Here is an 18,205-nt window from a genome sequence, read left to right as displayed (position 1 = left end):
TGCGCGTTTCATTCTACATGTGCATTAGCGTCAAGCAGCTGCAAAACGAGTAAATTTTGTTTGTTATTTCTTTTTTCTTTTGGTTGCGATGACTAATGTGTCCTACGCGCGATGGTTATTTTAGGTGTTGCTTCATTCCAATCAGACATACCAACAACTGACCTGTTATGGCTTATATTTCCATCATCGCGTTAGTTGTATTGTATACACATCGCATGAATAAATGAATGAATTCTTGTGTTTTTCTTTTTCTCTTCATTTGGTTTTGGTTTCGATTTGACGTTTTGTGTTAAAGGGCGGTTCGTAATACCGTTTTTGGACAAGCGAAACAGTGAATGTGTCAAATGACTTTCAAATAATTGCGCTTGTGTGATGATGCACACATACGCCAGCACGCATTCAAACAGTTTGTTTGTTTAATGTGCTTGTAGCGCCTCCGTACGTGATCCAAAACGCTATCTCTCACTTCATACAGTACACTGAGACAAAGACGCACACACACATACACACTCTCACAGACATAGACATATATACGCACATACACACGGAGCAACGCTCGTTCTGTCTCTTTCACACTCCGCCTCTGTCTCGTATACTGTTGCACACGGTGTGAGTGTATCGAAATGTGTGCGTTGTGTGGTTTTGCCAATGGTTGTGTGTTTTGTGTATGGATTGTAGCGAACGTTGTGAAGCAAGTCAAGGATTTGTCATATGTCATTTTACAAACGAAAGAGAAAAAAGTCAGCAGCAAATACAAACGAGAGAAAGATTGATTTTGTGTGCTCGTTCAAAATCGAAATTCGATCATCATCGAATTCATATTATTACGTTTAGTTTTCGTTTTTCTGTTGTAGTTAAGTTCAAGTTTTTTTTTCTTTTTTCGTTTGTTTGATTGTTAACATTGTGCGAATCGAGCTTTCTAAAGAGAACGAATGAAAACACACAAAAAATGAATGAAAATTACGAGGTAAGCTCGGTGTAAAGACCATTGTAAAGTGACAGAGTGCAAATACACTAAAAAAAAAGAATCGACGTCGACGTCGTCGTCGGTGAATAAAAAGTATCAAGACGGACAAAAACAAGCAAACGAAATTAAAACCACACAAATTAATCTTCAAGCAGCAACAGTAATAATTAATAATAAAAAAAATTGGCGTCTAGATTTCCAAGAAATATCGTGCAATATTTTAAAGTGCTTTGTAAAAGAAACAACTGAGCGTTTTATTGCGGTTTTTTTTTCGAATTTGGCCATCAAATATTAAAGTGTGAACAATTCCAAAGTGTTTGTTGGAATAAAGTTCAATTGAATGGCAGTGCAAACAAAACATACCGAGCGTCCGACAGTTGTACATTGAAATTAAGTGTGCAATTATTTTAAAATAAAAATGCGTTGCATAAATCAATCGTCTTAACCAGATCAATTGCGCACTATGCTCGCTTCCAATTAAAACGTCGATAAATTTCTTCGATTTTATTTATTTTCTGCTTATTCACTTGTCTCTCGCTGTTGCTGTTGCGGAGATACTTACTGAAACATTGGAGATATATAGAGAGAACGAGGCGAAGAGTGCAGACTTGGGTAAGCAATTCCAAGTGTGAATCAATCGGGAATCATCAATACGACAGACCAAATACAATTTAAAACCACGGAATGCAAACACCAAATTAAGTGATATATCCTGTTCGATTTGTATTGCAAAAACTTCTGCTTCATTCAATACGTACTGTTGCTTTGAGAATGCCTTAGCAAGATGTTGCGTGATTGTGGTGTGTGTGTGTGTGTGTGTGTGTGTGAAATTTTGGCGAGACGCTCAGACAACGAAAATGCCGTGTACTAAACCCGATAGTTCGAGTGATCCGTGGCAGTTGAAACGCTTCATTTCCATCTAAAAATAGGACTTGTTTATCTTGCTATTTTGTTGAATCAAAGTCATGCAGGAAAACCAAACGAAAACATAAACAACAACGTGAGAGGCAAAAATAAGAGCAGCACACGACAGCAACACATCCCGAAATCATAAAATGTTTTTGTTTATAGTTGCGATGCATAAGATGATCAATAATGAATCACTACTCGCTCAGGCCGATCTCATTTCGTCGAAAAGATGATTCGCGAGATGTATGATTCGTCTTTTCGTTGTTTGTGCTGCTGTTTTTTTTTCCCGTTCTTGTCGCATTTTCAAATGATAAAGCGAATCGCAAAATTCTCAAGCGCATGTTATTCATGTGTCGTGTATTATTCCATACATATCGCGCAAATGACATCGTCGAAAGAAATTGACATTTGTTCAATTTTGGTTGTAGGTCATCCAGCACATTCATTCTCAAGCTATTTGTTATGTACGTTTCTCACTCCGTGTGTGTGTGTGTGTGTGTGTGTGTGTGTGTGTGTGTGCATCAATTAATCGGTTTTCCCCATTTCACCAATGAAATGACATTGCAAATCGTAAAATTTGTACGCCGATTTGTACGAAAATTTATTCATAAAACAAACAGCAACAGCATATTCATTCATTCATCGTTGAATGACAATGCAATTTATTAAGAATGAATAAAATTGCGAGAAAAAGCCATATTTATTTTTCGTTTTCGTCATATTCATTAAAAAAATATTGTTATTCAGCAAACGAGTGAATGAGTGAGCGCGCGCGCGTCGCACACATATCGATGGTATGCATCTCGAGACGTGCATTGACCCGTTTAACAGCAACTGTCATCACGGAAAATAACACGACGTTTCATGGTGTCGTCGATGTTGTAATTGGCTCTGTGTATTGTGTTGACCCGAATGTGCAAAGAAAAAAAAAATAACTAACCACCATAACGTTATTCTAACGAATAATTCTAATGAAAAATGTATCGTTTTTCTCTTCTATTCTTTTCTTTCTTTTTCATTTCACCCAAAAATGAAATGAAATTACAGAATTATTGCTAAGTGTGAGAATAAATAAGAAAAATGTGGTACAAAATGCTAAATTACGATGTGAACGTCATTTGAACGGTCAATCGATTCGGAAATTGAGAAGAAGTTTTAGTAGAAATCACAATTCCGACAAAAGGCGAATGAAACAGTGACACCACATTAGGATCACCCCAATAAAGTTCGAAAATAGTTATAGAAGACAACAACAAATTGAGCTCAAACATAAAAACGTCAGTTTTTTGTTTCCATTATTTGCTGGCATTGAGAGAAACCAGAAGCAAAAAGTGGAAACGGCATCATAGAGTGGTGACGGAATAAATAAATAAGCGAAATCGAATCATCATCGAAGACGTGTCTATTATTAAATTTGATTACGTAAAGTAAAACGAGACAGCGGGCGAGTGAAGGAGAACGAGAGACAGAGAGACCGAGAGAGATACATAACAACAACAAACGGCAACGGCGATGGGAAGTGTTTGGAAACGATTGCAGCGTGTTAATAAACGAGCGGCAAAATTTCAATTTACAGCTTCTTATCATGAGTTGAGAGTTGAGACCACCGCCAAATGGTAAGTGATTATGACACACAGCTTCTGTGTGTGGTTTTTTAGCACTACATGAAATGTAGAGCTACTAATCTGCTCTTTTTTTTTCTTAATACTTTTTGAGTGATGAAACAAATTATGGTGAATTCGAATTTTATGCTCATATTTTTTATTTAATTTATTATATTTTGGTTTATTTAAACCAAAGGCAGTATATTTCAAAAAAGAAATAAAACCAAGGTCTTGTCATTCATTTTGCAAATAAATATTTTACTTCAAAGTTACTTTGATGAAATACATTTCATGTGGTGCGCCAAAAAATAGTTTGTTGTGAAAAAACAAAATAGATTAAGTAACTAAAAACTCAAGAACGCAGATCGGAGCGAAGCGAAGCTCTGCGGTCTTGTTTTTCTTCTGCTTCTTTCGTTTTTGTTTCGGTAGCTTTTCTCTTATTACACTTATGGCACTTTCATTGAGCATAACGTCATTACACAATTATTCGGAAAATTTTGCTTTTTTTCGCATTTTACGACGACGTCGTCACTTGTTCCCCTCTCAAATCGACAGATTCAAGTGTAACCGTTTTACTTGAGAGCTACTTGGCTATTAATAGGCCTAGACTAAGTACAACGATTTTTTCTTTTTATTTCGTTTTGTTTTATTCTGTCTCTTATTTTCTAAGATTTACAAGAGAAATGAGAAACGGAACGGAAAAAGGTCAAGATTGAGAGAGATTAGACATGAATATGGATCAGCATAACATCGTTGTTGAAAGTAATAATTGCACTTTACTACATAATGTTATTGGTTTTTTTTGTGTTGCTGCTGCTGCAATTCAGCAATAAAAATGTTCCCGTATTCGAGAATTAATCGCATTAGGTAAATTTAATTGCTTGATTATGGGCAATTTTCGTCGTTGTTTATAACACTGAAACAATGTGTTGTGTTCAAGCGAATTTGTTGAATGAAAAAGAATGCTTATTCTTATATTCGCCGATTGCGCGACTCACTTTTCCAAAGTCGCTTGACAAATGTGCTGTCAGTCGCTAATTGACGCTGGAAAATATAATGTATTATGGCATGCTAATCGATCAGCATCGTTTCATTTCACAAACGTGTATAAAACCGCCCGAGTGCTCTCGACTCAACATTTTCAGCGCAACCAAAATGATTTTGTAATTCACTTCATTTGCATGCCTAAATCATAGCGAGCAACAATCGTGCGGATTTGCAATCGGAAGTTTGATAACGAGAATAACTTTGCACTGAAACTGAAACCGAAAAACAGAATAAAAACCGCTATGCTGAATTCCCGGTCGATATCTCCGAAAGAAACAAGAAAAAAAAATGGCTGCAATCTGAAATCCAAATGGGATTCTTGGTTTTGTTTTTACAAAAAATTACGATGTTCTGGATCTGCTGGATCTTTTCGTTGTCAATCGCATGGGAATAATAAAATCCCGTTCGGATACATTCATTGAGTTTTGCCACGCGCCAACATGCTGCTTCGGCTGCAATAAATGGAATATTGTGTGGTGATTCGCGTGCGCGCACGATAAAACATAACATTAAGTCTCTTAACTGCACTTTTTTTTCCATATTTGTATCCGTTAAATAAAACTCGCACCATTTCATAGAATCATAAGACGAAAAATCCTACGCATTTTTTTCTTTCGTTTCAATGACACACCAACAAAAACAAACATGAGTGTATACGCGTTGGATTGAGCGAGAGGAAGAGACCAGTTTTGAGTGGACACTCAACGAACATGAGCATATTCAATCCCATTCCAAAATTTAAAAAAATTAGCTTTTTTTATGTGATGGTCCCAACGAAGAAGCATCTGAAGTGATTTAGAAAAAACGATAAGGCGAGAGGGAAATTGAGAGATAGAGAGAAAAAAAAAAGAATTAACTTGAAATCAAAGATCTGCCCTCGGTTCGGTTTATTTTTGTTTTCATCAATTTCAACGTCTGAAACACTGTGAAAGGACGCATGTTGCCATTTAATTGTCATGGTCTCTTGCGTTGTGTTGGTTTTGCGTGCAACGTGCACATGAAAATTCATTTTGCGTTTTTGTTTTGTTTTGTTTTGTTTTTTTTTTCAAGCAAAGAGACGTCATTGTGACGCGACATCAATACTCCAATGCTATTGTAATTGTTCCGGTTTGAGGTGGGCAATAAACTATTCCTTTGAAATGGAAAAAAAACGGAGCACGCTAATCCGAGCACAAACATACGTACACACACTCACACTCTCTCCAATTACTAATAAATCCAACCACGTATGTGAGCTGCGGAGCTGCTCCATTTATGCTATTCCATTGCATTTCAAATGGTTTTCCGTTTTTACCTTTTCTCACTCTCTCTCTCGTCCCTCATGTATGCAATTAACACTGAGTAGCCTGAGCTCATTGGACGATAGCGAACTCTTTGGCAGCGACGTTGACGACGATGAGGATTGTGGCAATGTTTCGTGTCCACCTTTTCAAATCGATAGAATCATGCATGATTTAGCAGTTCGTAAGAGTGAAATTGGAATGGAAAAAAAAATGAACAGTGATCCTAATAAGAATCACGCATTGATTTTGCACTTTGTGGGTATTTGAAGCAGCAAATGTGAGACGAGAGAGAGAGAGAGAGAGAGAGAGAGAGATGGAGGTTTTCTGACTCCAAATCACTCGTATCCGCAAATGGTCATTTGGAATGATTGGATCCATTGTGTATTCGTGCTTTTTTTCCCGTGTCTTTTTTATCCGTTTCGAAAAACCCATTCCATTACCGTGTACGTGTGTGCGTTGATTGAACGAAATGACGGAAAACGACACGGATTTATTAGGTTGTCGGCTATTCCAAACTGATGGTTTTTATATCGATTTCGAAAATAACTAAAGGTTAATGCATTTTCTCTCTAATATTGATGAACTCACCCGTTGAACAACATCTGCTTTGATAGGCGTGTTGTGGTTTTGTTTCGGGTGGAAAACCCATTCATTTATTAGAAAACTCCCTTGAAATCAACACCGTATCTAAAACTAACGGCAAAATGCAATTTTCTCATCGGCCGTAGCAGAAAATGAAGAAAAACAGACGAAAGCGAAAAAAGGAGAGAACCAATTACCTTCCACAACCAATTAAGTCGTTTGCATTGCAATTACGCTTGTTTGTGAGTGTGTGTGTGTGTGTGTATATATGGATTTTATCTTCTTTCCTATTTTCAGATAGCGGAAATTCGGTTTGCGTGACTCATTCACATCACTATTAAGTGGGCATTGTTTGTCCTTCTATGTGTTGAGTCGCTTGTTTTCGTTCTTTATTTTCTTTTAATTGAACCATTCAAAGTGATTCCTGAATCGCTTCGTTCAAATGATGTGTGAATGGCGCCGATATTGCTTTTGGAAATTGAAAGTGATGCAATCGATTCGAATCTTGACCTTGACGTTTCAATGTGAAATTACCGCCAAGTCAAACTGCCGACTGGCGCTTTTTTCATTATTTCGAACGGAAATTTACTGCGATTTTCGTTGTATTTTGACTGGCATCGCCAATGTTGTCGTTTAACTGAGACACACAAAAATTCGCGAATTACTGCTAAAGCCAATAAATTTTTAATGACACGTAAACCTAGGAAAGTTCATGTGATTTTTCTGTTTTTTGTTTACGTTCTCCATTAAAGCATGACAATAGCGAAAGAGCACGACAGCGGGTCACTGTCATCACTTCCACAGATAAGAAATATTAATCGTTCGGAGAATGTTATTGGCTGAATCGGTAGCAAACTAAAATTTTTAAAATATTACTCAAAAAACGTTCAAAACCATTAGTTGGAGGCAAGATTTTTTTGGTGCCTTCAGAATTTTAAATTTTGGAATATTATCTCAAACAGAAAAAAATGGAGCCGCATACGGAATATATGATTCCATGTGTTGTTGTGTCGTGTTCGGGGCTGGAATTCTAAGTCATTCCACCAAAATCGTTCGGAATTATTTTTTTCGTACATAAGACCATACTGGAGTGAAAGAGTGAGATTCCACTATTTTTCAGCGGGCCACCGGAATTATTTCTCACACAATCCACTCTTCCTTGAGTTATCGAAATAATTCCGGTAGCCCGCTGAAAAATAGTGGAATCTCTCTCTTTCACTCCAATATGGTCTTATGTACGAAAAAAAATAATTCCGAATGATTTTGGTGGACGGACTTAGAAATTCCAGCCCGGGACAGACGTTTAATAATCTTGGGATTCAAACGTCGTTAGCACGTACATATGTTTTCCTCTGTTTTCTGCGTGCGTTTGCCGTTTGAAAAACTTTTAAGTTTTTTAAACTATTGACTCGCACATTGTTAATATGTACAACATATGCTTCTCTGTTATCGGCGGGCGATCGAAGATTATCAAACTATGGAGTCACTTAAGCGGCTCCCAATATGCATCTGTATCTTATCTCTATTATAATGCTCAATTGCATAATGGCAATGCCAACGGTTTTTTGGAATATTGTACGATTTTATTCTCGTCACGAAATTGGCTGTGTCAGCTAAAAGGATACATGAATGGTTTGGAGCGAAAATGTAATACAGACAAGTTTAGCGGAAAAATGTCGATGATGAATGAGCGGAAAAGGGATAGCTATATAGTAAACTGTATAGTAAACTATAGTGAACTATATAGCTATCCCTTTTCATTTGAAATTTTTCCGCTCAACTTGTCTGTCTTACATTTTCGCTCCAAACCATTCATATATATACAAATACCCAGAAATGAGCAAAAACAGCGCACAACATTTTTTCATTTCTCCGAATCTTGATCTCGAAACCGGGGCAAAAACAATTGGATGATTTTCTATCGATATATATGAATTGAATACAATGGGATCGTCTACGCGGCGACTCAAACTTCTCTGACCTTATGCGAATATGAATAGAATACGATGGATTTGCGCTTGGAAAACTGAGTGACCTCAACACAGACTTTTAAGTTCAACTGAGTTGGTGATCTGTGTGTGTGAGTCTTATTCTGGCTGTTGTTGTTGTTGTCCATTTTGCATACGTAATCAAAATATTCGCTAAATAAATGTACACAATGCTAAAATGCTAATTCCAATTTGAGTAATGTGTACCTCCCCATGCTCTCTCTTCATGCATCGTCCTGGACAAACAAATTCAATTCCGATTCGCCATTCAAACTATTTTCATAAATAATTTTTGTTTTGCACACAGAACGAACGAAAAATAAAATCAAACAGCACGAAATCGGTTTCCGTCAGCAAAATATATTCTCTCTATAGTACTGTGGCACAGGAGTGGTGTTTTTGTGGTCGAATCAACATTTTAGTTTGTAATGCAAAATAAGCGATTTAAATAGAACAAAGGCTGGGTCACTTGGGTTTGTTGTTTCCTTCATCGTCATCGTCGTCGTCGTTTTTCTTCTGCTCCATTCGTCTCTTTGCTTTTGCTTATTCAATAATAATATTTTTATCGGGACGAAGAACCACTTCGGTAATACAATACCAAAATGTGTTGAAACTTTTCGAAACGTCGAAATCCGATATATTGCAAATAATTGGCGGATATTTCGGAAATTACCGAATAACGGAAAGAAAGTTTAGCAAAGATGTGTAATTTGTGTTGATGTTGTATGTGCCATTTCTCCAAATGACTGGATCAACTTTGTTTGCAAAAAAAAAATGGAAATGAAAATGGTTATGTTGTTTCCCAGCTGATTTGTTTGTTTTTCCCAATTTCAGGCGACCAACGAATTTGTCGATTGTATGGACGAGACGATCGAGACGTGTTGCATCGACACCATTACCATGGGAACCGGACATGGTCAATCCACTTGTGGGCCATATTTCATGGGCCGTGCCCGACAATCACACAATCTCAGTCACCCTATTCAAAGATCCACGAACACACGAGCTCGAAGATAAAGATTGGACTTTCGTTATCGAAGATGTAAGTACTTGTACTAACCACAAACAACACTATTACATTTGGAAGACAAGCAAAAAAAAGAGGAAATCAACTGTGATAAAATATAATTCGTTCATTTATGCCGATGGGTAACAGCAGAGGATATTACTGCGTAGAACAATTTCTAGCTATCACTGGCAGTACAACGAAAATGAGCACTCTATTCAATCATACTAGCGAACTTTTTTTTCTGTTTACTGTGTCTTCTCTCGCTTGCTCGCCCTGACTCTACTTACAGTGACTTCAATAAGCATATTATGTTGAAACAGAAGAACTTCTCTAATTGGTTCTCATTACACACGGCAAGACGGGGCTCTATTTTAACGCTAAATCGATGAGAAATATGCTGGTTTTGCGATGCGACTGTTTCTGAAATATTAATTACCATACACATATATATACACACACACACAGATTAGGGCTCTATTTTGTGGTTTATTTGAAATACTTGAACTTAAAGCTTTGAATTGCTATGACTTCCATACCGTCTTTCGCCTCTCTTTCTCTCCCATTCCATCTCCCTTTCCACGTCAATCTCATTCGGTTTTCGTAATGGATTTTAAATCATCCGAAATGTATGGAACATGCTATTGAATTTCATACACAGATAACAACAATGTTCAACGACGGATAATTGATTTCATCAATTTAGTGATGAAGCAGCAAACTTGTTGGAAAAGTACCATTTCATGGAATTTTAACTCCAATTAATTGGGATATTTTTTTTCATTACGCCACACACACACACACACACACACACACACACACACACACACAGGTATCACAAATGGGTAAAAAACGTGTACTGGCATCGGCAAGTATTAATATGCGAAAATATGCTAGCGTGGATCCAACACAGCAATCATTTACCTTGAGCCTAAAGCCAGTTTCACGGAAAATTAGCTCGGCCGAATTAGAGCTTACGCTGAGCTGCGTTTTTCTACGTGAAGGAAAAGCGACGTAAGTTGATTTCGATCGAATCATGAAAATTCGACGTTTTTCTTGTTGTTGCTGCTGCGTAATCTTAATGAAAAATGTTTCCGTAATTTCAGTGACGAGGATATGCAGAGCATAGTTTCGTTGATGTCGGTGAATAATAATTCGGATATTGCTCCATTGGATGATCTTGAGGATATTCCCGATTTGGAAAGTTATGGCGATATATCGGAGCATGTGCTCGATTTTACGGCCCAACTGGAACAACTCACCAATAGCCTAACCAATTCAGAGCTTGCAACCCCAATGAGTGGTAATGATGAAATTCGAATGGAAAATTCAATTAAAATCTCATTAAAATATTTTAACGATAATTATTGTAGTTCCCTCGTTGGCGGAGGATCCAACGCCATTGGCTGAAAAGCAAAATTATCCCGATTTCGAGGAAGATCATCTGCCGCCTTGCCTTGCAACACCAACACCAATCGTTGAGAAACCAACCATCGAAACATCGTCGGAAATACGATTCAATTCATCGCGAAGTTTATTAGTTGATCGAACGAAAATCAAGGACACATTACCAGTTGAAACGAAAGCTGCCGAACTGAAACCAGCCACTGATGACATAACCGATGCAAATAAATCGAAAGATATTAAAGAAATTAGAACGAGCGAAACAGTGGTGTCCGTGCAAAAAGATGAAATTGAAGAAGTGATTAAATCGATTGTGACACCCACGGTGACACCGGCCATAAATCGATCGAGTGTCATCGAATCGACTGGTAGTACGCTCGAAACTCAGAACAATGTAAAAAATATGGAAAAATCGAATTTGGTGGAACGAGAAAAATGCGTGTCATCAGTCATTCCACCATCAGCTACTACTACGACCAATCAACTACCAAATGTTTTTCCACCATCGATTAGAACATCGGAAGACCAAGAACGAAGCCGAATGGAGTTGCAGCCATTGAATTTGAAGAAAAACTACGACAATTCAAAAGTGCTGAACAAAAATGCATTGAAAGATCGTACACCCGGCCAAGATCTACTCGAATGGTGCAAGGATGTCACGAAGAACTATAGCGGAATCAAAGTTACCAATCTCACGACGAGCTGGCGAAATGGGATGGCTTTCTGTGCAATAATTCATAATTTTCAACCAGATTTAATGTAAGAATCCAATTGAACCAAACATTTTAGCACAGAATCATCAATTTTACTCGAATTTTTCACTTGGTTTTTCTGATTTTTTTTTTTTTTGCAGTGACATGAAATCTCTGTCGCCACATGATGTCGTCGGAAATTGTCGCATTGCATTTGATGCCGCTGAATGTTTGGGCATACCGCGACTCATTGAACCCAGCGATATGAGTTTATTGGCGGTGCCCGATAAATTGGCCGTTATGACATATTTGTATCAATTGCGCGCTCATTTCACCGGCCATCAACTACAAATCGAACAAATTGGCAACACCTCCGACGAATCTAGCTATATTATTGGCAATTACAAATCCGATAATTTACCATCACAAAATATTTTATCATTAGACCACCTGAAAAGGCAATTGACACAACAGCATTCACTCGAAGACGATGTTGATCGCTGTGATGAAAAATCACCCATCGACAAAAAAGATGTGAAAAATCTCATTTTAACCGGGTCAAAGCATTTGCTTGGCAAAGTGCTATCACCCGTTAAAGACAAACAATTGCCCATAAATAATAATAAAATCCAAACGAATGGATCACAGTCGAGCAATACGTCAAACATTAATACTCCGGCTGGTAAAGAGAATATGATTCTGATGACACGACGTGAGCTCAACGATCCATTCGGTTCGGACGACGAAGATGAACAAGAATCAGGTTCACAAATCCAAAAGACTACAAGTAACGACGCTGAAAGCCAAAGAAACAATAGCAATGTAAATAAAGCTGAATCACCCATATCCAATCTGGATCCAGCTACGGCAAATGTAAGTTTTGGTTTGACCGAAAAAATTAAGCAAAAAATTGGAAAAAAAAAATCCAAGAAAATACCTCAATTAAAATTTGATTCTTACAAATCATCATCTGTTATCAGAAACTACTCTCACGGCACAAGGAAATGAGTGAAAAAGCCAAGGCAATGATGGAGCGCCTAAAGAATAATACGGCCGCAATGGAAAATGGCAAATCAGATCCAGATGTATGTAGCACGATATCGTTTTCGATAGTTTTTCGGAAATAATTTCAAATTCAATCGTTTTTTTTCTCTCACTATTTTCAATCAGGATGATCGTCAAGCAAGACTATTGAACAATGCTCGTCGCCTGATTGCCGAGACACGTGCTCGATCAATAAATCTCGATTCGCCAACGTCACCGGTCAAATCGATAACGCATCGCATTACATTGTCACCCGAACGAACAATATCGCCAATCAATAATGCGGATGGTTTCAATTTTACGTCAAACAAATCGAGTAACAGCAAAGAGAATTCGCCCAGCAAATCGAAGAACAATCATAGTTCATCGCCACGTATCACACCACCCAGAGATGTTGAAAATAATCACAGCAATAGTCCAAATCAAAACATCGTGTTCAGCGAAAGGAATGGCAACTCACCAACGCTGCAAAGTTTCAATTCCGTTTTGGAAAGTCTAACGCCACAACATGACAAGAAGGTACAGTCGATCGATCGAATTTTTATTCTGTTGGTCGTTCGTTTTTTTTGGGGGGGTGTGTTTTAAATTGATAGCATATGTTTTTTTCCATCCAGATTTCGTACATCGAGAGCGAACTAGAGGCTTTGGAACGTGAGCAAGAAGCAATCGATTTGAAAGCCCGAGCATGTGAAAAGAAACTACGACTTGTGATGAATGGAACGTCAACAAGTAAATACAATTCCTTTCCTTCTCTGTCCATTCATCTGACGTGGAATAAAAGGAAACGATTTTTATTTTGTCCGACTTTTTTTTTCTCTTGCAGACGAAGAAGAAACGGAAGAACAATTGCTGTCTCAGTGGTTCACTCTAGTCAATAAGAAAAATGCTTTATTGAGACGTCAAATGCAATTGAACATTTTGTGAGTCGTTTTTTTTAATCATTCAATTCAAAAGTGGCTTTTTTAGGGTATTATGTTGTTTAGAACCAATTTCAATCGATTTTTTTTTTCCTCAACTGTTTCAGGGAACAAGAAAGTGATTTAGAAACGAAATATGCTCTGTTGAATCGTGAATTGCGGGCGGCGTTATCGGTTGAAGATTGGCGAAAATCGCAGGCACAACGAGATCGTGAAGCACTCTTACTGGCCGAACTGGTGACCATTGTTGATAAGCGAAACGAGCTTGTGCAGCATCTTCATAGCCAAGAGCAGGCGTAAGTTGGACGTTTTACTGTGAACAAAAGAAGAAAAATGATAGATTGATTGACCCACCATTTTTTGTTTGCTCTGTTTCTCTGTCATTGATTTGGTTTCTTTTTTCCATTTTTCAGCATCGAGGATGACGATAAAATCGAACGTGATTTAGAGAATGTCGACATAACGGCAAAGGATAAATGTGTGATTCAGTAAAAAAGTTTAAAAATCCACACACATAAAAGTGTTGAAATTAAAATCAAGCTGTGAATTTAAATTATTAGCAAAAACTGCAAAAGCAAATTACATTTCATAATAAACACACACGACTTTTGATGAAGAAAAAAAAACAGCGAACAAAAAGATCAATGAAACACGTCCGTAGCAATTAAGAAAGGGTCAACTTTCGCGGCATGTCGAATGGCAATAAAAAAAAAGTGTTGTTTTTAGTTCGAATTTGGATTCAAAACCCAAAACGTTAACCTTTCGTTCATTTGCAATACATTTTATTGTTCAATGTTTTATGTTTGAAAAAAATTCATACTTTTTCCACACACTGAATCAACAGTCACATTTAAAAAAAACAGTCACATTTCAAATTTTACTTCCCACAATTTAGACATTCCATCTATTCTACAACAAAAGAAACAATAACCGAAATTATATATCTTATTTAAGGCAGAAACATTTATTTATTTTGAAAATGAGATTAAATTTAAAGCGAAGAAAAAAAAATGAAGAATTGCTCCTCAATGTCCATTTTAACGTTGTTTTTTTTCTCGGAGAAATAAACTCTCACTCATTTCAGCCGTCCCCCTTTCAAAGATCCAATCAATAATTTATCGAAATCAAATTTCGCAACACAAATTTATATACAAATTTAAACAAAAATATGAAGTGAATGTGCTTTTGTGACGAGAAAAACAGCTAAACTAAATCTATTAAGCATAAGAAAATGAGCTATAGAATTTTTGAAATTCAATCACATAAGCAAAAGTATCATCATATACATGTATTGATATGTATGTAGTATGTAAAATGCTATTTAATAATCGACTGAGATTCATCTTGGAAAAAAAAGAATGCAGAAACATATTTTTATTATTTACCACAAGAAAATGAGAAGAAAATCAATTCGTTTAGACTAATATATGTACTTATAAATGAATTCCGTACACAAATTTAGCATCAAATCAACTAATTTAAAACAAAACCAAGAAAAATTATATTCAAATGGGCCGATATACCAAATTCGTTTTTAAGTCAATTTCACTTGACTTGAATCGCAATTAGCTTAATGAAAAAATCTATTTATAATTATTCCTAAAGCTTTATGTAACTCGCGCTTACAAATGATTTTATGCATCAACAACAGACAAAAATACTAAAATTTATCTATTTGTTTAGTTTCATTTGTGGTTTGACGGATGCACAGCCGATATTTGGCCATCCATCGGGATTGTTGATAAGAAACATATAAATCAATATTAACGCTAACGAAAATGGGATACAGAAAATAATTACAACTATTTAACAGACAAGTGTGTATAAGAAGTGAGAGTAAATCTAAATGTTTTCTATATTTTTTTTTGTCATGTAAATTTAGCACATTTTGTGTGTGTGTGTGTGTGTGTGTGTGTGTGTATGTGTGTGTGTGTGTGTGCGTGCGCGCGAGTTTGAAGATTTCAAAAGGACGAAAGATTGTAAGCGCTAAAATGCCTAAGCATTACATTTTTAATGTTTGATTTATTTTTGTGTACGAATCGAGCATATTTTTTAAGAACATTGGGAAATATTATTGTATATTTTCATTTTTCGCTGTCTTTAAATTGAATGTGTGAAAATACTGAACTTACGAGTGGAATATGTGAGATAAGTCTGCAAAGTGGAACATTTTTTCCCATTGAAATTTTACTCAAATAAAGTACGAAGCAACTAGAAACTATGCAAACAAGTGATTCTTTTTCGTAGAAAATCCCATTTGCATTTTATTTTTGTCTTTTTCGTCAATAGATTCAAACCAAATTTCGATTTTACCGTTTCTCTTTCGAAACAAACAAATCGCATCATCAATGTATTTTGTATCATCTTCTCATCGACAAATTTTTCGAAAGAAAATGGGCGAACATTTACTATTTTCTAATAACTTTGTATGCAAAGTTTGATATGAACAAAATAAAAACTATTTAAAGGAACATATAAATTCGATAATGAAATGAAACATTTAATGGATTCAGTAATGAAAATACGCTACTTAACGAATGATAATAAAAGGACATGAAACTAGTACCAAAATGTTGTTTTTTTTTTCTTCGCATTTTTGTTGAGTAGATTCATCTATCTATGTTTTTTGTTGGTAAGTATTGGTATCAAGGGGGAAATCACTAGAAAGTAATTGCAGTAATAGCAAAGTAATAGTTGAAATTCTAAAGTAATAGCAATTATTTTTTGTGTAACTATTACTTTGCTATTAACTTGCTATTATGTCCAAAAATCAACAATTACTTTGCTATTACTTTATTTTTGCTATTAGTTTGCTATTACTTTTCAGATTTGCATGGAGAAAAGTAATAGCAAATAGCAAACTAATTGCAAGCAATAGTGGCCAATAGCAAAGTAATAGCTGAGTGATTCCCCCCTTGATTGGTATAGTACTTAAATATACAATGATTATATTATACATATATGTATACAGTCTCACCGAAGTAAAAGTGACATTAGATGAAAAAAAAACTTAAATATAAACACCACCAATAGAGGAAAAGATGAAAAAACGTTAGACTTGAATCACAAAAAATGCCGAATTTCAATCAAACCATTTCGTTCTAAAAAAAACTGTAAAATTCAAATACAAACCGTCTTCACCAGAACAAGCGTCGAAACGAAAACAAAATTTCAGCGACGAAGACAAAAAAAAGGGTAGGTTTATCCATTTTTGCTGCGGATGGTAATTGAAAAAGAATTCAAACCGTTATTACATATGAATTTCTTTGAATTTTCATCATTTTTCAGAAGTTAACCAAAGAACACAAACACCACATTCTGACGAAGTACGTACACAGGCACCAATTATAGATTTTCTATTACGATTTATCAGAACAAGATGCTGGTTCGTATGTTTTTAGTCGCTATTTCAATGATTACGAATCAATTAAATTGACTAAATTCCAATAGGGACAAGTACATCAACGAAGAACACTCGTCCAACGGAAGAAATTCCAAAGAAAAAAGTGAAGTGTAATTTAGAAGAAATTGCAGTTTCAACCGAATTGCTGTCAGATGTGCAGCTGAAAATGTCGCCAAATTTCCCGATAAGAAAATGGTAAAAGAGGCGTTCGAAATGGCGGTGAAGGAGGCAGCAAATGTATCAGCAAAGGTATCAGCATACGAATCGACTCTAAAAGCAGCCGGTGGACTCCTCAAGGACAAGGTACTGGTGGAAGATATAATAAAGTTGTACAAAACGGTGTTTTCGACTGATTCCAAGCATAAAAAGGCGATCACCAATAACCGCGAGAAAGAGCTGACCGATGCGACCGATGAAGAGAGTGATTGATTTCAAAACCATTTCATATCAACTAATAAACAAACATCCAAAATGCTACAACTCAAAAGTTCAAATGCAAAATGTTCAAATTTAAGAAAAATAAATAAATCCAAGTTTACAACATGATAAAACTGATGCTTATCATTGGAGTCTTTCCGAAATATTTCAGTTGATGTGATTGATGAGTGTTCGAACGGTCATTATTCAAGCGATACATGCCGAAATGAGTACGTGTTTTGTTGTCAGTATGCGTCATGCGTGCACATTTGACACTTGAGGCAATATCATCTAGGTAATATATTCGTGTTTGCATGTGTTTGTGTGCATTCAATCATGTATTATGCATACGCATACCTATAGTTGGGAAAGGCACATGTACGTGAGCCGTCACAAATAGCTATTCATACCGCAATGTATCGCATCGTACCGCTTCAATATCTCCAACCGTTGTGTCGCATACACAAACTAACAACACTTCGTTTTAGTATAGTTTGCTGCTAGTTTCAATACATACGAACCGAGAAAAAAAAAGACAAACACCGAGCCGAATGGAAAATACATCAAGTAATATTTTTTCATTCGAATACACATAAACACACACACACATTCATCGCGCGTCATTTTCAATCATCTTAGTTAGCGTTTCGTTTTGACGAAGCAACAAAACAAATATAGTATACACCAGCAACAACAAAAAAAAAACAACGTATACAAAACACATACCATATCATCATTACTACTTGATTCCAGTTAATAGATTACACATTCGCATAATTACGATCAATTATTACACACGAGAAACATCGCGCGAAGTAAGAGAAAAACGAAATAAGTGCCTAAAATCAAAAATCGCAACGACGATCAAAAAAATCGGTGTGTGTTTGGCATCGAAAGAGAGAGAGAGAGAGAGAGAGAGAGAGAGAGAGAGAGAGAGAGAGA

The 18,205-nt window shown here is 36.2% G+C and overlaps 2 protein-coding genes across 2 annotated transcripts in view; both read left to right on the top strand.

The window, feature by feature from the left end:
* Window positions 1-597: 597 nt before the first annotated feature.
* On the top strand, window positions 598-14,478 carry LOC129576672 (EH domain-binding protein 1-like protein 1). The gene is made up of 13 exons (XM_055462041.1): window positions 598-1,579; window positions 2,924-3,492; window positions 9,215-9,422; window positions 10,219-10,400; window positions 10,493-10,689; window positions 10,760-11,549; window positions 11,644-12,355; window positions 12,463-12,567; window positions 12,653-13,045; window positions 13,141-13,255; window positions 13,350-13,446; window positions 13,551-13,739; window positions 13,857-14,478. The coding sequence occupies exons 2-13, from the start codon at window positions 3,389-3,391 to the stop codon at window positions 13,933-13,935; spliced, it is 3,171 nt and encodes a 1,056-aa protein (XP_055318016.1). The 5' UTR covers window positions 598-1,579; window positions 2,924-3,388; the 3' UTR covers window positions 13,936-14,478.
* Window positions 14,479-17,748: 3,270 nt separating this feature from the next.
* LOC129576673 (atypical protein kinase C) overlaps window positions 17,749-18,205 on the top strand; it is a 46,667-nt gene continuing 46,210 nt past the window's right edge. The window contains exon 1 of the mRNA XM_055462056.1: window positions 17,749-17,830. The gene's annotated coding sequence lies outside the window, so the exon portion shown is untranslated. The remainder of the gene's footprint in view (window positions 17,831-18,205) is intronic.

The sequence above is a fragment of the Sitodiplosis mosellana genome, unplaced genomic scaffold, assembly GCF_009176505.1.
Source record: "Sitodiplosis mosellana isolate CC-2019 unplaced genomic scaffold, AAFC_SMos_1.0 Smas_scaffold_6191, whole genome shotgun sequence".
Taxonomy (NCBI): domain Eukaryota; kingdom Metazoa; phylum Arthropoda; class Insecta; order Diptera; family Cecidomyiidae; genus Sitodiplosis; species Sitodiplosis mosellana.
This window is presented reverse-complemented; position numbering and strand designations above follow the sequence as displayed.